The 22,671-nt window shown below is 28.4% G+C and overlaps 2 protein-coding genes and 1 pseudogene across 2 annotated transcripts; 1 reads left to right on the forward strand and 2 right to left on the reverse strand.

Annotated features, from left to right (window-relative positions):
- Positions 1 to 1,814: 1,814 nt before the first annotated feature.
- On the reverse strand, positions 1,815 to 14,742 carry LOC114121204 (uncharacterized). Its single transcript, XM_027983428.2, has 10 exons — positions 13,716 to 14,742; positions 12,048 to 12,407; positions 10,890 to 11,114; positions 10,520 to 10,771; positions 10,262 to 10,428; positions 8,276 to 8,873; positions 3,850 to 4,209; positions 2,497 to 2,721; positions 2,143 to 2,394; positions 1,815 to 2,017 (listed from the first exon to the last, which is right to left on the reverse strand). Exons 1-10 carry the CDS (start codon positions 14,239 to 14,241, stop codon positions 1,851 to 1,853), a joined length of 3,132 nt encoding a protein of 1,043 aa, XP_027839229.2. The 5' UTR covers positions 14,242 to 14,742; the 3' UTR covers positions 1,815 to 1,850.
- A 147-nt stretch (positions 14,743 to 14,889) lies between these two features.
- LOC114121242 (uncharacterized) lies at positions 14,890 to 18,837 on the forward strand (annotated as a pseudogene).
- An 80-nt stretch (positions 18,838 to 18,917) lies between these two features.
- Positions 18,918 to 20,723, reverse strand: LOC114121221 (ADP,ATP carrier protein 2). Its single transcript, XM_027983455.2, has 4 exons — positions 20,432 to 20,723; positions 19,991 to 20,252; positions 19,663 to 19,897; positions 18,918 to 19,354 (listed from the first exon to the last, which is right to left on the reverse strand). Exons 1-4 carry the CDS (start codon positions 20,622 to 20,624, stop codon positions 19,109 to 19,111), a joined length of 936 nt encoding a protein of 311 aa, XP_027839256.1. The 5' UTR covers positions 20,625 to 20,723; the 3' UTR covers positions 18,918 to 19,108.
- Between the last annotated feature and the right edge of the window lie 1,948 nt (positions 20,724 to 22,671).

Consider the following 22,671-nt stretch of genomic DNA (forward strand, 5'->3'; position numbering starts at 1 on the left):
TTAATTTTTTTTTTATAAATAAAAAAACTATAAATTATAATTTCTAACGTGACGTGATGTTATCACATCATTAAATTATCCATGAAAAAATATTTATTTTTTTATTAACATGCACATGTTTTTTGTTTACGTTCTACAATGGTTCTACCACGCCTAATGCCTATGCACTATATGCGTTGATCTATTTACAATTATTATTTGTTTGAATACTACAGAGTTTTCCAAAAACCGAGAATATGTTGTTCGAATTAATTTTCGGAGGCGTAATGTCTATTCACAGCATTTGAACACTCACTGTTTCAGATAGAATGGGCTTTCAAAGTTTTATATTCATAAGTCATAACAATTAACAACATGTCAACATACGATTGGATGTTGAAGAAATTGTTAACGAAATAACTAAAAAAACCTAGAAGGCTACAGATTGTTTTGTAAATGATAAATAAATTAATGATTCATTATTTAATTCATATTATTTAATATGTTACATATCATAATTATAAGATTTATGCACCTACTATAAAACATATATAATTAGGGCTCGGATTTTAAAGCATACCTTTCATACATGAGATAGAGATATGATTTTTATAAATTCGTTTCACGTTATTCTGATTCCAAACAAACCAATTGCTTTTATTTTTAAGCTAGAAATGAGCATTTTTGACTCATAATATTTGCAATTTTTTCATATAATTTGCTTAGAAATTAAAATATTTATAAGAGCCAACGCTGAAGTACAATAATGTTCTTATCTTTAATTTTAATCATAGGTCAATTTGCTCTAAAATCATGAAAACAACACACAATTGGTTTTACCGAACGCAAATTTACCATGTATACCTATATAAGACGGAGACAAGTAGACAACAATTTTATTAATGTAAATTATTGTAAATGTAACGTCGTCCTCTATAGACTATAAGTCGTAAGTCCATAGAGACAATAGACAAAAGGTTTTGACTTATAAAGCTACAATGATTAACGAATTCATACATGTCTGTATTTTATTTTTGTTCATATGTTGCATTTAATGACTTATATTTTTGATATTATTTTATTTTTCAAAATTGTGTTGTTTATAAAAAATTATTTAATGTTTATACTAAACCCCTTAAATAACAGTCTATCGGTAAATTTAAAATTAAAATTATTTAATTATTTATATATTATTACAATTTTATTTTGAAATTTAACTTCATCCAATTACATCTTACAACATAAAATTAGTTTGAATATTTAGAGTATTTCAAACTAATTTTAGGTCATTAATGACTAATGAGTAATGATTTATATCTATCTATATTGTTCAGTGGCCCCGAATGAAATTCAGTTCGTACAAATAATTTGATTGACCCACCACTCCTTCTAAATATTATTTTTATAACCATAGCTGTAAATAAATATACCTTTTTGAAAATTAAAAGAAAAATCTAATAATATTTTTGTGTAAATAAAATTATAATAGAAAGACTTGACACTCTAAAGTACTATCTATTATTTTATAATCTACCCACCAATCGATCTAATTTTTAAGTTAGTTCAATTGAGCTACCTGAAAGACATGTTATACGGCACTGTAATTGTTTATTTATACCTAATGGCTAATAGTCTTAATAGATAATTAATTTTATAATATTATTATTACCTGAACTTAATACGTTAAACTTAATCGAAGTATGAAAATTATGTTTAAGTTAATTATAGGTATCTATAATAATATTCTTAATCTATAAGTTAAAAAAAGGAAAATATAATAATAAAATAATGACAATAAATTATTATAAAAACATAATAAAGGAAAAAAACAAATATGTTATTTTATTTTATTTTTATTTTTAATGAAAAAATTACTTAATTTGTTTAAACAATAAACATATTGGTTCATTTGGTGTCAGTAGAATGGATCTTGGATTTAATTTAATGGGAATTTTTGTATCGTTACACGGAAGTATTTCGAATTTTGATATTATTTCTGCTAGTCCTGTTTTGGCCTCCATCAATGCAAATCGTAGACCTATTTGCGTCGAACAAACAAGATATTATAAATATATTTTTGATATTTTAATGAATATTTGGAATACGTAAGGTAGTAGTATACAAATAATACAATATACAATACTTAAGTAAAAAAACTCTAACCGATACAAATTCTAGGCCCATCGCCAAATGGCAGGAACGTTCCATTCGGTCTCAGAGCTTTATTGTCCTCTGTGAACCGCAGGGGATCGAACACTTCTGGATTTGGATAATACACAGGATCGTGATGTAGTGAATATGTGGGTATAAGTACTTTCATACCGATGTCCAAAGTTATGTCACTGTCTGGTATTTTAAATTTTTTGGTACATACTCTCAATAGACCAGGGCCAGGTGGATGCATTCTCAAAGTTTCTAAAATAATCGGTATTTATAGTTATTAGTTATAGTTTTAAAAAAAGAAAATATTTTTTGTTGATATCGTCGAATTATTTTACATTAAACTTGCGCTCTAACCATTTAATACCATATCCAAATACTTCATATCTTTTACCACATCGTAAGTGAGAATCCCTTTGTTTTCATTTAGTGTGTGCTTAATTTGTTTGCGCAATTCGACTTGAATGTCTTGATTTAAAGCTAACTCGTATAGACAATAGCTCATAGTAGATGCAGTGGTTTCAAAGCCAGCCGCAAAAAATATAAATGCATTTGAAGCTAAGACATCGTCAGTAAATAATTCTGAAAAGTGTTGAAATTTAGTTAGCAGAATTAATAATTAAACATTATGAATCGAATAATATATAAGAAAAGTAAGCTATATATTGTTCTATATTTATTGTACAATATATAACCTAGCTGGAGACATAATATGCAAGGAGAGCGCTCTTATTGAGATCAAGCCAATGGTCGATATGGGTGTCGTCCGATTTATAATAGAACAGTTTTTTTTTTTAAAATGAGGGCATAACAATATATAATTACAGATGTCTGTACAGGCATTTGTGTAAATATATATACAATAAGATATATATAGTAAAAGATTATGCTGATGAAGTTTTTGTTAGCCATTAATTTTAAACAGTGGCTATCATTACAATATACTAATTGATCTATTGATAAATACAGTGTTATTGGAGATGTGTGATTTGAATTACACATTGAAAACATTGTATTAAATTAATTAGTTGTTATTTGTTCAAACACATGGATAGTAATTATAGTAAATGTCTATAAACATTATAATCAATATTAACAAATAATAATTTATTTAAAATACTGTTATTATACTTTAATAATAAGTCAGTTTATATTAAAAAATATTGAAATCTGATCAATTTCTTATTAATTATGTTAGATTCTTGGATCAGTTGGTCAGTTGGACAACCAGAATTTATTCAAGTGGTTGGGTTGGGTTTTGATGTGCCAAACGTTACGAAATGTTTTTAAAGTTGTATAGTGTATACCTATCATGATTTTTGTTATTAATTGATAATTTTTTTTCATATTAATATATTATAATCGAAATTAAATAAATTATTATATACAGCCCTAGGGCTCAGGAAGGAGGCTTCACAATTCACGTGGCTCCACTATTACAGTTTTGAATATTTTAAAATATTAATGACTAAGCGTGACAAATAATCTTAAAATCTATAATGTTATTTTAGGTTTTATATTCACTCGACTCGAATTATGATAAAGTGATAATTATTATTTAAGTAACTACATTGATATATTACATTTAATATAGTTACCAGGTACTAGGCTGTCTAGGCAGATATTTAACTAATCATAATCTCGTAATTCATCAAACAAAACATTCCTAGTAAGTAGATAGGTATTTAAAATGTTTTTTGTATACATTACCAACTTGGCTGTTGTTTTTTTTTTCATCGTTTCTTAATTTGATTAAAATCGAAATGAAATCGTTACGATCTTCTTTCTCACTTTTACGCAGCTCCATTGTATCTTGAAATAAATTTGAATAGAATTCATAGACCAGATCTGGCATATTACGTAACCTAAATAAGTCCACAAGCCATCCTAGATCAATTAACCTCATAAAGTTTAATACAGACGATTTCAGCGTAGGTGTAAAAACCGCTTGCCCAGCTCGTTGGTATTCTGTGTTTGAATCAAAAAGTGTATTGCAATTTATCCCAAAAGCACACCTTCCAATTGTATCGATTGTAAATTTTGATGATATATCGCTGACATTAACAATACCTGTGTTCAACAAATATGATGAAGCTTAAGTTATTATTAAATTTAAACACAATGTGTGTACAATATATTATTTTGTCTATATTTTAATAAGTATAATAATAGGTATACGACATACGTATATTACTGAATATGTTTGTAAGTTTTCTAGTATAAATACTAAGTACTAACTACATAATAAATAATAATATATTAATAACCATAACGTACCAAAAAAAAAAAAAAAAACAAATATACATTTTTAAATTGTCTATACTATTGTAAAATGCATTATCTATTACCTATAAAAAAAGGTTAGGTTAAGTTAGAGTTAGGTTTGATCTGTACACATTTTCAATTGGTAAAATTCAAATGTTTACATAAATGGGCGCGAAACCATTGTGAACGCTTTATTTTCTTTAGTTTTAAACAACGTTGCCAACTTATAAAGGTTACGATAAATCCGTACGTTAATGTAATAAATTATTTATTACTGTTTATTGCCAATATCAGACAAACCTCTCATCACAAAGAAGTAATTAGTTATATTTTAGATTAATACTTTTAGATCAGAATATTAATATCTTTATTGTAAAGTCCCATACATGCACAAATATATACAATATACCTAGGTATACGTCGAGGGATTCCGGATTTGTCTATAGTTTATACCTATTTACGGTCAGTTGTGTTCGACGTTCGTGTGTCAACCGTATCAATCTACGTACTTTTTTCGCAGTATTAATATTTTATATTTATTTTTTAAAATGGAAAATTAAATGCATCGTAAAGTGTGAAAAGGGGAAGTGATTTGTTAGAAGTGAGCACACATTTCGATACATCAGACGGCGGGTAAATGAATATGTCATATAAAGGTACTGTATAAAAAACAGTGTATGTCTACGGTTAACAGTATTATAATGACAACTGATAATTCAATTTAAAAAACGCTAGTGAGCATAAGTTGCATAACCAATCTATAAATTTAATCAAATGAAATTTGTTCACTTTTTTGAATTATTTACATTTTAATAAATGTGCTAAAATAGTTTCTAAATGGATGTATTTCTATGTGTTTTTAATTATTAAAAATAATGATGATTATAATAATTATTATTGCTATTGAAAATTTGTCAACGTCACATCAATGTCACACGCAATCGTATGCCTTTAAATAGTCAAAATCATGTTCTTTGTTATTCCGTCACTGCGCGTAATTGTACTCCACTGACGTAAATACATAATTAATTTCATTGGATTAATGACAATTTACCTCTTTTGTGTAGTTTAAGCCCTTAGGATTCGGTATAGAAAATATAAGGTCACTTTTAAGTTATAACTTACACATATAGGTAAGTTATAATGATAGGTAATTTATACGTTTAGAATATACAAACCGCAATGTAATATGTACAGTAATTTAATTTGGAATATTATATATATATATGTGTGTGTATATAGGTAGTCGGAAAATAATACTCGTGTATAAATAATTAATATATTATATTGTAATTTGTAACATCGTACAATAACGTGAAAGTAACAACGTAATGTATTTAACATCTTATAAAATAATTTTAATACAAATATATATTATCATTGATTAGTGATTTGTAAAATCTGCCGTCATAACCCACTAAGCAGTAATTCCAAAAATCGTAGTTTTCAGGAAAGGATAAGTTTTCGACACTAAATTAGGCCGTAGGGAAAAATAATCATTTTTTAAACTTAAAGAGATGGTATGACATTGTATTTTTTATGAGGAAACTATTGAACACAAAAAAAAAAGTTGTTTGATATTTTTTTATGGGTTTAAATGGACTTACTGCATATTGTTTGATCTCTTATATAAGTCAGAAGAAAAAAAGCAGAAAGTACACTTTTATTTGGAGTTACTGCCTAATGCCCTATGATCATGGACCTATTTAAATTGTATGTTAGAATGATTTATTCTTATTCAATATAGGTTTTTCTTAGAAACCATTTTTTTCGATCTGTTATTTATTTTAAGATTTATTTACACAAATTAATAACTCAAACATAGAAAAATGTAGCACTTTGAAAATATAATGACACATTACTAAGGTTAAATTGGTTTTTTTTTTAAATTAATAATATATTATTCATTATCAAGTTATCTTTAGGCCTATAACATTGTAGTTTAAGTATTAATTCTATTTTCGGATTAATATAAATAGTAAACCAGAAATTCTAATTTTATTGGACATAATGCTTTGTGAATACAATAATAACTAGGTGAAAAAGCAGAACTCCTGAGTCCAGATCACTTACTGGCAGTTACTGCTTTTTGTTCTAGTAGATGGACATACTGCAGCTTATTTGCTACATATTTTAATAAATTTATGTACATACTGCCTTTTCTGTTATTTTCTTATCAATTTCTATGAATTTCTAATGAGAAAAACATAAATTTTTATTACGGGAATCGATAGAGAATTAAAATATCTATAAATAGACACCAACAACTCGATTTTCACAAAAATGGAGTTACTGCTTAGTGTCTTATGACGGAAGAAATGTGCTTAATATTTAATGTTAGTATGATAAGATACTTTACGTAATTACTATTTAGGTAATAGTATAATATAATATAATTTAATTTTTGATTTATTAAAGAAGGTAATGTTATGAAAAATAAATTTATACGTAAAATGTTTCTTTTTGAAAGACGTTAAAAATAAATTAAAATTATTATTTTATAGTTTTATACTACAGTCACAAATTTTTCAATTTTCAATTATGTTTATTCTAATATAAACTATCTATACTTCTCGTATATAAAAATATGTCTAATCGGTATATGGTCATTTATCAATTTATGTTTGATTAAGTTAGGTATTTGAGTTTTTAAGGTTTAAATTAAACGGTTTTAATACTGTATAATATATCTAACTAAAATGTATGTTCATGCCCTCGAAAAGAGATATTCTAAAAACAGCTTTCACTTATTATTCAACTCGGTGTAGGTATACTTAATATAGTACTATAATAATAAGACGCTTCAACCTACGGTATAATCGTAAAATATTTATTATTTATTTTATTTTCATAATTTTTTTTTTTGTCAAATTAATTGGTATATAACTTAAAGCTTAACCTACTCATTTTTAAGTATATGTGTTGATCGCTAACTTCTGATGCTTCAAATGACCTATTATATAAACGAAATCATAAGCCGTGCCGTATTGTCTGTCAATAACAATGATATCATGATATATGATATATTTTATTAAAAAAAAACCCGAGAAATGAAAACGCTTAGTGTAGTGCATTCCAATCACGATTGTCACGAATATTGGTACAATTGTGATAGTTGAGATAGGCAATAGGAAGTAATCAGGTACCTACAATCTATGTCTACTTTAATTGCTTTTATACTATACCCATCATTTGTATTAGTGGATGTTTTAACTAATATATTCTGTAGGATACGAATCGTCATTATGATATCACGTATTAGGTATAGAGTTTCTTTAACCAACAGTACCTATATACTCGTAGATTAAACTTAAAAATAAACAAAAAAATTGATTAATTTAATTAGGTACCATACTGACCACTACATCATGTTTAAAAAGGACCATGATGTGACTGTTCATGCAATGTCTATTATCATATTTGGTGCGAGCACTTAGCAGACTATATTTTATGTGACTGTTCGACATTGGTCTTGACAACAGTTATTATAATTACTTATTAGTATTTAAAGTATTAATTTACGTAAAGTTGCAAACTATCGTTTTATAAAAAAAGGTTATTATTATTGTTGTTATAGTAGATTTTGATACAATGTACTAATTGTGATTACGATTTAGGAAATACTGGGTGTAATTTTCATTCATAGTGTTCTCGTGCGTCCGCAGTGTAATCTAATCTATATAATATTGTTCCTTTTAAATAATGTTTTAAGTATTGACCACTTTTAAGGTTTCGATAGCCATTTCCAGCACAGATGTAAAATATTTTATAAGCACTATCGAAATCGATTAAAGTGTTAACACCGACCGCGGTAATACACCTTGTACACATCAGGCGCATAATACCTATTATGAAACATTATTTTGTATACCTTGGCCACCGGGCGTGAGCAGCAACAGTTTGTCGACGAGTTGGCCGGTGCACACGTGCAGACTGGCGAACATGGCTTTGAGCTTGGCCACGGTAAACGTGGGACTCAACTTGGCCCGGACCGCTTTCCACTTTTCGCCCCTCAGGTTCACCAGACTGTTGAACAGCCCGTCGTGCTCGAACGACGTCCTACTCATCACCCGGTCGTGGAACGACGCGAACTCTGTGGCCAGCACCGAGTGCACCAGCACGGGGTCGCGCAGCACCAGCATGGGGTGTCGGAGCTGGTACAGCCCGAAGTACCGGTGACCGGCGAACCGCCGGTACAGCGTGTCCACGGTGACGGTGCCCGACTCGCGGCCCAACGTTGGCCCGGCGAAGTGGCCCAGCAACGGTGCCGGTTTGGTGTGCGGAACGCCCAGCGTCGCCCAGTGGCCATAGTGGCGCGTGCAGTACGCGTACGCCAGTAACACCGACACAACAGTGGCGGCCGCGGCGACCGGCAAGATGTCCCGCCAACAACCGAAGCAGATCATCACGAACGACGCAAACGGTCGGTGCGGCCACTGCAGCTGTATTGTTGTGGCCGATGTGCCGCACTATATACGTCCGCCGGAAACGGCGTCGGCACTGACAGTAGTAGTACGCTCTGCATCGATGACGCAAATGATATCGTTATAATATTAAAGTAAGTGGGAATTTCCCACTCTCAAACGCGGTCCACAATGAATCTTGTTTTGCCGAGCTGTAATCGCGAGATGTTTTGGCGGCCTTCGTAAATGTGTAATGCGATTGTAGAAATAGTACATAATATAGGTATGTGTATGGTGGTAATTATTATTACAATAACGGGACGGAAATGACTGCGCAGAAGTCAGACTGGGACGTGATGTTTAAATTTATTTTATATTGTGTTGTTGAGTGTATATTATAGTATTATTATTTTGTTGTTTGAACGTTTATAGGCGACCGACAATGCGCGCATTCAATAAATGCCGATTAACCTATTTGTTCCCTAAAATGGTATTTATAATCATCAAAAAGCATATATTATTCCTAATTTAAAACGAAAGTCGATTGGACTATTTTTTATTCTTTGATTTATGTCATATATCATTTTTCACGATCAAAACAGTATAGTTTGTGGCGCCGAACGCTATGTTTTGGGCTTTTTTTTTTTTTTTGCAAATGTAGATGAAGACCGAACGGTTATGGTTTGCGATTCATACCAAAATATTATAATGTGTATGATTATTTGAAATGAAAATTAGGGATAAATGATTATTTATTTATGTTGTTTAGACTTAATTTAATATGCTTATTTAAAAGCATTAATTTATTATATATATATATATATATATATATGTAACAAGTATAATAATACATAACATGTACAATGTACATAGTTGCATAGTATGAACTTCGTAAGTTACTTTGCAACGTCTCTATTGCATTGCTTTGTTTTATCAATAATTCTTTAAGAAGTTAAACAAATTAAATTATCATCAATTTTGTTTTTTTGTATGAAGTAAAATGTATATATATGGTCGCATGAGAGGTTTAGAGAGTAATTATTAGAGTTGTTGTATTTTCATTGTTTTCCTCAATGAAAAAAATTGATTCCCGTTAACCTGTTTTTAAGTATTATTTTTAATCTTGGAGTTGGAGTTCGTTCGATTTTATCAATCGTTTTAATTAATTAATATAAGTCATTATAGCTTAAATCAATTAAATATAGGTGTTTATATACCTCTTACTCACGAATTAACACTCATTGATTTAATGAGCATTAATGGTTGCATATTTTGAGTGATCGTCTTCAAAACTGAAGTTATGACATTCCTATTTGAAAAAAATAATGGAAACAAATAAACATATCAGTATATCACTGATGCACTGATAAATGATAACAGAATAATTTATTAATACTTTTAATTTTAAATTAACCCTAAATATTGAATAGCAAAATATTTTGATTGCTATATTATTGATCAACACTTTTCAATGATAAGCGAATTGGTTCATTTGGTGTGAGTAAAATTGACCTTGGTTTAGGTTTAATTGGAATTTGTGTTTCTTTACATGGTGATACTTCGAATTTCGACAATATTTCTGCTAGTCCAGTTTTGGCTTCCATCATCGCAAATCGCAAACCTACATTTAAAGACGTCATAGTTAAAATGCACTGACTTCAAATTTTCTCATGGCTATACAATTAATTGAAATGTAGTATGTTGGTAATTACCGATACATATCCTAGGTCCATCGCCAAAAGGGAGGAATGTGCCGTGTGGTCTTGAACTTATATTTTCTTCAGTAAATCGTTCAGGATCAAATATTTCTGGGTCTGAATAATACTTGGAATCGTGATGTAATGCATATATGGGAATTATTAATTTTTCACCAACATTTAGAGTTATGTTACTGTCCTCAATTGTGTACTTTTGAGTGCAAACTCGATTTAAAACTGGAACTGGTGGGTGAAGTCTAAATGTCTCTAAAAATATATTGATAAAAAAAAGTTAACCATAAAGTTAAAAATATATCTTATTTATTAATATTTAATTTACTGTAATTTGTAAAATCACAACATAACATTATATATATATACTAACCATTTATCACCATATCCAAATATTTCATGTCTTTTAACGTATCGTATTCAAGCGTTCCATTGTTTGCGTCCAATGTTTGTTTGATTTTTTCTCTTAATTTTACTTGAATTTCAGGATTCATCGCCAACTCGTATAAACAATAACTTATTGTGGAAGCCGTAGTTTCGAAACCAGCAACAAAAAATACGAAAGCATTTGCTGCTAATATGTCATCAGTAAACAATTCTGAAAAGTAATTCAGAATTGAATAATAATAATTAATAACAATATACTCTGTATTATTGTATGTTTTTTCAAGATTGATTTTGTTGAAGAAATACATTTCGTGGAATAATTAAGTTATTTTTGTAATTTACATCATAACATACTTATAAATGTATTAGAAATTAATCGAATTGATATCTTAATTTTAATTGCGACTAGGTGTATTCTAAGCTTATATGTAGTTATAACTTATAAGCTAATAATATTAAAATATAGTAATCTATTTATTCAAGTTTTACAATTATCTTATGTAGGTATCATAGAAAAATATAAATAAACATCTTAAGCTGATTATTGACCATTATTTATAAGCTTATTAAGACAATTACATCAATAACTACAAAAGTTACGTTAAAATTACCGGATTTAAGTATAATATAATGTAATAATATCTACATACTTATTTAGTAATTATTGAATTAGTGTTCCGTAGCCGATAGTTGAATGTTTTATAGTGTTTTAATGATGAAATTCAATGAATAAATAAATGCTTAATAAGGAGGTATACCTTAATAGTTTTTATACAGCTACCACGTACGAGTACAAATAAACAATGCTAATAACGATTTATGATTAATATTTTATTATCGATCAACTTCTATAATATCTTTAGTGAGGGAAAATTCAGTTTAAAATAAAAATAGTATGTGAATAAAAAGTATAAAGTTAAATTAGGTGAGCAAATTTTTATATCCAATACATGTATAAAAACAACTATAAAGCTAGAAGTACTGTTTTACTATTTAGTGTCTATAGACTATAGTAGTGATATGTATAAATCTATACGACTATACCCATATTTCGTAAATGTAATTTTGGTATGTACCTATATGTTATATTTACAAATGATATACTATAACGTTATTAAGTTATAATAATATAAAAATCTCTTACTTTGTTCATTTTCTTTAAGTTTTTCTTCTTCTTTCAACTTTACTAAAAGTGCTATAAAATCTTTACGTGAATTTTCTCCATGTCTGTGTTGTTTCATTGTTGTTTCAAGTAGATCATCAAAAAAGTCATATATGTTGCTTGGCATACCACGTATTCTAAATACATCTAAAAGCCGACCAAAACCAAGTAGTCTGGTTAAATTTAGTAAAGTCGATCGAAGTCTCGGCATAAGAATCTCTCGTCCTGTACGACGAAATTCTGAATCTGGATTTGATAATGTATTACAGTCTAGACCAAAAGCACATCGGCCAATAGTGTCAGTTGTAAATTGAGCCGCTGCTTCACTCACATCAACAATTCCTGTAGGTACGAAATATAAATTTTCAACTTAGTTTTTTAGGTAGTATTAATAGTGATAAAAATATCCAACTATTTTAAACATGTACACTAAGTACATACAGTAATTGTTAACGTTATGGCCTTAGGTATATTTATTTTATAACATTTTAATTTTTATACATAGTCTTGTAGTAACGTAATATTTATGTTAAAACAACATTTTTATGTATTTATATTTTATAATATCATGCTTGTTATACCAATAGTATATATAATACTTATGCCTTATAGCCTATAGGGTATAGGCTATACTAAGAAATCTAAATTTAATTTTAATCACATAATGATATTTTTTTTTGATAAGTACTTGAAATACTTCTATGTTTATCATTGTGCATACATATATAAAAAATGATAAAATAATCATTATTACAATGTAACTGGTATAAGGTATTTCAGATTAAACTACAAGTGGCTATTTTAATATAAAAAACCTGTTTTAAAAAAATTGTGATTATTTACATCTAAGTTAATAATTAAACATACGTATTAATATAATATTAATCCTAAATCCTAAATGTATTTTAAAATTATCGCTTGCAAAACAATGTCTATGTTTTAAGACGTTTTTTTATTGTATTCATATGTATGTATTGTTTATTTATATAATGATATCCATCTATATAATGTATGTAATGTATGATTATCAAAATTCTTGAATATTAACTACTTATAAATAAACTATAAAATTCATCGAATAAAATATTATGTTAAAATATATAGGTAAATAATAGGTATCTATGTAGGTAATTTATGTATTATTTTTGTCTTTTTACCATATAACACAATTAAAATTTATTAATTTCTAATTTAGGACGTGGGTATCTGTTACACCTAATCCTGATGCACATAAATACCTCATGGCCTACACATATCATTTAGTCATCGCACGCCTACGGTATTTGTTTTTTTTTGTTTCTGCGAAGTATAAAGAATATGTTCGGATTTCGAAAACAAATTGAATATTTTGACCCGAGTATATGTTATAAATAATAAATATCACAAATGCCCTAGAAGTTTTTACATATTTATATTTATAAATTATATTATATTTACATTTACAGGGCGATTCACCAAACGCGTTCATCCCTATTTTTTTCTTTAAATTTAAATTTAATTAAAAAATGCTAAACATCAGATGATTTTGAATAACTGCGTTATCGAAAAAAAACGAGTAGAGCAAGCACACTCTTGGTGAGTCGCCCTGTACAACATATAACCATTTATGGATTATGTAATAGAGTAATACATATCGCCACTTGTCATTACCATTGTTGTTCGTTATCTGCCCGTTCAAGTTGTCGATCAGACGCGCCGTACACACGTTTATGTCACCTAACATGGACTTGAGTTTGGCCGCGGAAAAAGTCGGACTCAACTTGGCCCTGATGGCTTTCCACTGATCTCCTCGTAAGTTCACCAGGTGATCGAACAGCTTGTCGTGCACGAACGACTCCTTGCTTGCGTTTCGGTCGACGAACGATCGGAAGTCCTTTACCATGACGGTGTGCACTAGCTGCGGGTCGCGAACCACCAACAGCGGTTGGCGTCCCTCGAAGATGCCGAAATACCGTTGGCCGTCGAACTCGCGGTACAGCGAATGGATGACTTCTACGAGCGGTGCGCGGCCCGCGACAACATCGCCCAAGCTGCCGAATGGCGGCGTCGGCACGGCATGCGGTACTCCGAGCTTTGTCCACTTGCCGTAGTGGTACGTAAGGTAAACGTAGCTCAGGAACACGACCAGCAGAACGGCGGCGGCGTACAGTTGGACGAACGGAATCACGTCCGACATGGCGAATCCAACCGCTTGGCCGGATGCAGACGGGATATTGCAGGTAACGCGCGTACGTAACGGCCAATATGCACGTCCGTCCGCACAGCGCAAGATCAACAGTATAAAGAATTATCAATATTGACTTTATCGGTGCACGCGATTCCCCTTCACCGGCATAACTGAAACTACTTGCACGCGACGTGTAGATCGGTCGGTGGTACCGTCGCTGAACTTGAACGGTACAACTGTAGTGATGGTGTAAATTATTATCAATATTATTATCATTAACAAGACGATTTATAATCGAGTGCGACGGAGATCACTGTAATACCGCTCAACTGTCTAGAATATTTGTGTTGTTTTCCGCGCTCGTGTATTTTATACTAAATTATTTTATTAATACCTATAATCTATATTATGTATATTAAGATTAGAAAGAGGAGAGGGTATCGTTTATAGTAGTAATAGTTGTCTGCTAATATATTTATTTTTTTCACTAATTTAGAAGCGAAGTTCAAAAATAATTACTGCGATTAACCGCTCTCGGTCGTGTTTTAATAGAAAAATTGTTATGAATACTATTTTGGGTACCACAAATCATCATCTGGTTTGGTTAGGTTGATGATGTATGATTCATATTATAATAGATACGCGATGTATTTTTTAACATGACGTCATTATTGCGCCGAACAAAATTGAAGAATGGACAGGAGAGTTAGTACAATAATATAGTTATTAAAATAATAACTAGATAAGAAGTAATAATTAAAGAGTTCCTTTCGCCGTTATAATTACCTACTGTCCTACTATTGCAGTTGTAAACGGGTTATTTACGATAGTGGTGTAACATATTCGATGATCGCTGATACCGATAGATTGCGATGTGTTCTCAATTATGATTATTTAAAATAGTATCGACTAATACATTTATTTTTTTAACATTTAATCATTAATAATATAGATAATTTATTATATTATTCATTTTATTTATGGCAGGGCGATAGCAAACAAGTACTCTTATTATACATGTTTCATTTTTCTATACATTTTATTTCCAATTAACAGAATTATACATACCTATATATATATTTATAAATTACGAATTTCAACTGAGATTTACTACCTATATTAAAAATTATACTACCTATGTTATATTAAAAATTGCCGAAATTAAACCAATTCTTCATCGTTTTCCTAAGGAAGAATATTTGCAACAATTGTGGATTGAACTTAGTGTTATATCTGAAAAAATTAAAATTTCTTCTGGTTAGTAAACTAAGGATTGTTGTGTATATATAACATGGTACATTGGTACCGACGGTACCGTGAAAAAATAACTATGGAAAAAATAACCAAATTGCAAATTAATCTAAATATTGGTATCATCTCATTGCTTAAAAAAAAAAAAATGTATGACATACCTTTGTACAATTGAATATTAATAGATAAAATATAAAATAGATATAAATCTCTATGTATAAAATAATGACTTGTGCTGAGTGATTCATCATCGACTAGCCGGACCGCTGAAGCTATTGAGTATGAAATTTAGTCGGTAGTTTCATTTAATAAAGCGAAAAACTTTGGGGTTTTGGGGATTATTTTTCCGGGGTTATTTATTAGGCAAACATATAACATTTATGTATGGTTTTATATTATACTCCTACATGGATACATAGTAATTAATAACTATAGATTAATTTGGTTTTTAAGTATAATATAATTATTTTAATTTACCTAAAATGTATGTCAACGTTGTAGCACGAGTATGCTCATTACATTTTGATTCATCTGATTATGAAAAACCATTGATCCAAAGAATGTTAGAGTATTCTCCTAAATATCAACGAAAATGCTGTACCATCGAAAAATTTGGTTGGTTATTATTTTTCAACATAAAAAAAATCAATTAAATCTTTTCTAAATCATTTTATTCCAGCCCAGAATTCAAAACCAACAATTAAATGTAAGTCTGGAAATACACATACACCACACTCCACACATGATAGTTTATTCCAATCTAGTTTTCAAAGTTCTACAGCACCTAAAGAAAAAATTGATCCATTTTCTTCAAATAATAAAAATAATTGTTTAAATGATTTACTTGTTTGGAGTACAATTATTATTAAGTGAAACACAAGATGTTGGTATTCAGTGTGAAATAGGTATGGCGTATCCTAGACTTCCAGAGCAAAGAGCTGATGTTAGTTCACAGTGTGGTGAATGGTGATGACTTGAATGAAGTTGAGAAGTATGAAAAAAATATAAATAATTATTAATGTATAATTAAATTCTATTTATTTTTATGTTTTATTTAAACAGCCTTAAACAACATTTATTGGATCTACATTTAAAATTAAAAAAAGAAAAAGAACTAAATTTAGAGTTACAAAATACCATTAAATTACAGAAAGAGATTATTAATTCCATACCAAATAATAAATTAAAAGAAAATTATCATTTAGCCATGATACATACTACGTATGTATTGTTAATTGTTTATGATGTACGATTATGTGTTATCTTATAATAAATACATAAAAACAATTAGGATTAAATTTATATATATAAAAGTTAATGTGTCTGTATAGCATATAAAAATTATAAAATACTTTGTTACGAACTGTCCAATACTTAATTAAATATCATGAATAAATTTTTTAATTTAAATTGATAATCAGTCGAATTATTAATGGTTTTTGGGATAAAAACTAACCATCAGAAACGTAACACCTCGGTACTAATTCTTATTTTTTAAATTTTTAAATTGTTTATTTATTATTGGTGAATTCTTGAAAAGTTAACTATATTTAACATAAATCTGTTATTCATACACAAGCTTGTATCATTTAATTTTTTTTGCATGTCAGTAATTGTACAAGTATAAATAAATAAATGCGCTATACGCCTATACACCGTAGTATATAGGTATGTATCCAAAAACCAAACCTAGTAGGTACCTATTAAAAATAATAAATCATAAATAATTATTAGATACAATCACTAAATATTATTATTAATATTACTTACTATTGCTAGTAAATTGGATTATAAAAAATAATCAAATTAAATAAAATAATCATTATTATTATTGTCTACACCGGACTAAATACCAAATGGGTCATCAATAAATATCTTATTAAAAAATTTATTTTTGGTTTCCATTTTCTACAACTATTTTTTATAAAATGAATATTCTATAATATAAATATTTTAGTGGATATTGAACTTAAACATAATACTAATGAAGTTCAACTATAATCTTTAAAAATCAAACATGTATATTAAACGTTGCGTAGTTAATTGCAATTCTATATATAGTTACCTAATAGTATATATTATAATAATACTCCGTAATACTTATAAATACTATTGATGGAATTTTTAAATTAATCTATTTTTATATATTACAATAGTGTATTACACAATAATAAATATATAAGTAATATTGAGGTATGAACTTTATACGAGTACCATACTATCATACATCATACACCTACATTAGATAAATTGCTTTAATGGGCATTTAAATGTTTGTACATAATAATATTATGTACGATCTCTAGCTATTCAATGCCTATGCAGACATGCAGTTATGCCATCACGGAAAGTATAAAATCTATGATTTCACTATTGACTGGCTATATTTAAATACGAATATTAGAAAGCTTATAGAATCTTATCTAATCTACCTTTGTCCAATTGTCCTTTACTATACCGAAATCCAAATTTTAGGAATTATTCGATTTGTTGTTTTGCTACAGGCTACTGCAGCTTACTTCTGACTTCACTTAGAATACTATTTCTCTGTTAGAATATTTTCATTCTTTTTTTCATACTTAACAATCTTTATTTAATTTTTTTATTTATTTTTAGTACTAATTATTATTTATTTAAAAATACTAATTGTGTGGATTCAATGTACTTAATTACACTCCCATTCGTCTAAATACTTACAACATTGTTGAAACGTGACGTACAATGAGAGATCGTTGGGCGCATTACGACTACAATAAATTTAAACACTGGATAATATAATTTATGAATTATGATGTTATATTTAATTGATTAATGACTTTGTTTATAATAATAAATTATCCTAACATGTCGTTATGATTATGAATATTGTATATACCTTTAATTTCTATTATTATTTCACATCAAATTAATAAGAAATATTGTAGGCATAGAAATATTTAAAATAATTGTTCAAGAAAATCCCTTCTTAACATTTACATAGATATTGCAAAAATAACATTATCAACAGTAATAAGTAATTAAAATCTATCAATGAATGCTTAAATAAATGTTTAAAAATAATGTTTAATCACCTGATTTATATTTTGAGTATTACAAGTACCCTTATTTCCGATTTTTACTATAAATATTTATATCAGTTAAGGGTATCTATGTAAATTATATAAGATGTAAAATTTGAATATTAACCTCTGCAATGTCTGTTACTGAAATTCTATTTTGGCAACAACGTAACTGGGTCGCTAAATATAGAATGACATTGATAATACTCTCCTGGCTTTTAAAATCTGTACGGCTGAGCATCCGCCAGACGACAGAACTTTTAAAAATAGAAAAACTAAAAAAAACTATTACATCCTTCAGGCAAAATTTTTCTATGAGAAAATTTTATAGGTAGAGCAGTTGTCGAAATTAAAACAAAATAAAAATTATATCAATTAGGTAACAATTTTCCATTTATTTACACGATAACAATAATGAAGTTTGATTTTTATGATACAATTTATAATATCCTCTTCATTCTCCAATTTACTATAGATGTAGGTATGTGTAAATTGGGTGAAATAGGCTGTTTAATTTTCTTACATACTAACCCATCAATTGGTTACTAAAATGGAATTTTTTTGTCTTAGACAAGGAGTGTTTTGATTTCATCATACAACACCAATACTAAGGCACCACCAGTTCCTCTTAAAACGTTTGAGAAAGCTCCCTTGAAGAAAGCACCAGTTCCTTCTGTCTTAGCAATGACTGACCAACAGTGGAGAGTGCTCTTGTAGACGATTTCAGACTTAGCACGACCACTTTGCATCATCATACGCCTTCTGACTGTGTCGAAGGGATAGGAAACAATTCCAGCAACAGTTGTCACAGCCTATAAAAATGAATAAACATTAATCAATAATATTATGAATTATTGAAATATATTTTTGATTTAATTAAATCTATTATATTTTTAATTGAAAAAAATAGATAAAATATAAACTTCTATCAGTATAATAAGAAAGTATGCATTTTGAATTTGTTATTTTATATGAAATTATACAAATATGCTTTTATAATATTATGCTTTTAACACATTAAAACGTAATAATTTAACTACAGATATGTAATTTATTTTTATCAATGGTTTAAATTTCATTAGCTATCCCAATATGATGTTAAGTGAATTATTAAATTTACCTGAGCGATAGCCCATGATACAAGGAATCCAGCAGATTTCGGGTCTGGCAACATTCCCTTAGCAGTGTCGAAGCAACCGAAGTATGAAGCTCTGTAAATGATGATTCCTTGAACGGATACACCAAAACCTTTGTACAATCCAGTGATTCCGTCAGATTTGAATACTTTAGACAAACAGTCTCCAAGACCATTGAACTCCCGACCAGCTCCGGCTTTGCCGACATCAGCGGCCAACCTTTTTAAATATTTATGATATAAATAGTAAAAGAATATTTTTAAAAGCTTTTAGTAAGAAATAATACAATTTTATTCTTATTTTTGAACATACCTAGTTCTAGCGAAATCCAATGGGTATACAAAGCATAAGGATGTGGCACCAGCTGCACCACCAGATGCTAAATTACCAGCGAAATATCTCCAGAATTGTGTATTCTTGTCTACACCACCCAAAAATACTTGCTTGTATTTGTCCTTGAACGCAAAGTTCAAAGCTTGAGTCGGGAAGTACCTAATCACGTTGGCCATGTTTCCTCTCCAGTAAGCTGTGACTCCCTGTTCCTTGGGGATACGTATAAAGCAGTCCACCATACCTAACGATTTACAAATTATATTAGTGTTTATATCTATTAAAAGTACAGGTAAACTTTATACATTTTTAGTAATACTTTAACTATCAATAAGTGAATTATAGATGACAAAAATCGTCCAAGAATCATCATTGATTTCAGTCAATTAGAATTATATTTTTAATTTGATAAACATAAAATACCTTTATATCTGTCTTCAACTGCAATCTGCTTAGAAATATGTTGTACTTGTAACAACAATTTGACACGTTCAATGGGAGCCACAGCTGTCTTAGATACGGCAGCGGAAATACCACCGGCTAAGAAATCCTTAGCGAAAGACATCGGATCAGCTAAGGCAGGCATCATCTGTGTTTCTTTCTTGTTCAGAGCCATTGTTTTTTAATGTTGGTGTTAAACTGTTAATTAAATAAATTTGATCGAAAATGACTCACACGCAACGGAGAAGGTACTGACACGACTGACTCTCAGGGCGTCGTAACTAAGCTTATATCGTTGTGTATTTGGTCACCCGGCGTAATGCCAAGTCACTTTGGGTCGCTACTATTGCGTTAATTTTACATTGATATCGTTATTGTGTAAAATCAAAAGTAAAAATTGAAAAAACATTTTACGTGAAAAATTGTTTCTTAATCATAAGTTATTTTTATATAAAAATAATCATGTATGTAATATGTATTTATTTGTATATTTCAGATATAAGTAATGTAAACTAATTTCATATTTTACGTATTATAATTTAGGTTTAATTTTAACTTATTAAATAAGAAAGCAATAAAATCAATATATTGTGTATATATATTTTATTATAATTTGTTTATCAATTATTTTAACTTCAAAATTCTTTTGTATTGGCTACGATATTTTTAACAATAATTTGATAAAGCAAAATGTTGTAAGTACCTATAATATAATATTATATATTTGAAATATTATCAATTAGTGGAGAATATAATAAGTAATAACTAAAACATTCTATTTTCAATAAAATATGAACTAATTTTATGTATTGTATTATTTTTAAATAATAAAATAAAGTAGTAAATTCAAATATTTGTACATATTAAGATTAATAAGATTAATTAAAATAATTAAAATTAAACATGTGAACATGTAATGTATACATTTCTTTTTTAGGTATTATTTTCTGTTATCATATTAAAACTTGTATAAGGTTACGAAAAAAAAAATAATAATAATTGCCCTTAAGGCCTTATATTACGGATATTTCGCCATAATTTTTACTCCGAAATAATTCTGGCAATCAATTTTTGGTTTTTTTTTTTTTACAAGGTCATTAGGTGTGTCAAATGATTTGTCAGGGACTAAAATCATACTAGCTGCCAAACAATCATTATTCGTTTTATTTCTATTGTAATAATTTAATCATTCTACATACCTAGTTTAACTGATCGCAAGTTATTATAAGCCTTAAATCATTGTTATACATTTAAAGTTTTGCGTATTTTGTTAGTTAAGTATTATTTTTAATTTGTTATTTTAAAGTGTAAACTGCATTCCGTAAATGTAAGTATCAGAATCAAATTAAAAAATATATGTCACATCTTCAAAATCAAATTTTTAATCTAAGTGCTTCAGAATAATAAATACTCGATTATTACAACTATTCTAAGTAATATTGTTTTATAATTCAAAGTTAAATAATAAAAAAATATTATAAATGTAGATAATTTAATCAAAATTATTTGAAAAATATTTTAAAATTTTACTGCACTTGATAATTATTAGAAGTTACCTAGAAGTTCTAAAAACGCATCAACTTCAACACAAATTTAGTACATGTCTTCAAGAAACATTTTAGAATATGGCATCTATTGACTATTTTTATAAATGTATACTATAAAAAAATTGTTCTCAAATATATATTTCATAAAAGTTTTTTCTCGTGTTTTCAAAAATACAAAAAAGTATTTTCATTCCATTTTAAAAATATTTGAATTCTACCAGAATATTTTTCAAAAAAACTAAATAAATAAAATATTGCTTTAATAAGTTATTTTCTGAGTAGAAAATTTGTTTACTTAAAATTTGAGTTACAAAATTTATTTTAGGATATCAATTCATAAATTGTATATTTTATTACGTACTAAAGAGAAAATAGTCAGTACAAATATTTTTGTTTTGGTAATGATTGTTTTTAGTGTTTTATACAATATACTCTACGTTAGTCGTAAATCATTAACTTTCGAGTAGAATATCAATAATTTATCTTTTGAAATATTGTCATTTATATCAGCATACCTAGTAGCTAACTATTATTGTATAAATTTAATTGTAATGGTGTTATCTATTATTGGTAAATAGAGCAGGCGAATAGCCAGAAACACATTTTAATGATGTTTTGAAAAATAAACGTAGAAAATTATTTGATAGTTTTTTTACAATAAACTAGGTATGTTTA

Source organism: Aphis gossypii, chromosome 3 (genome assembly GCF_020184175.1).
Source record: "Aphis gossypii isolate Hap1 chromosome 3, ASM2018417v2, whole genome shotgun sequence".
NCBI classification, from domain to species: Eukaryota; Metazoa; Arthropoda; class Insecta; order Hemiptera; family Aphididae; genus Aphis; species Aphis gossypii.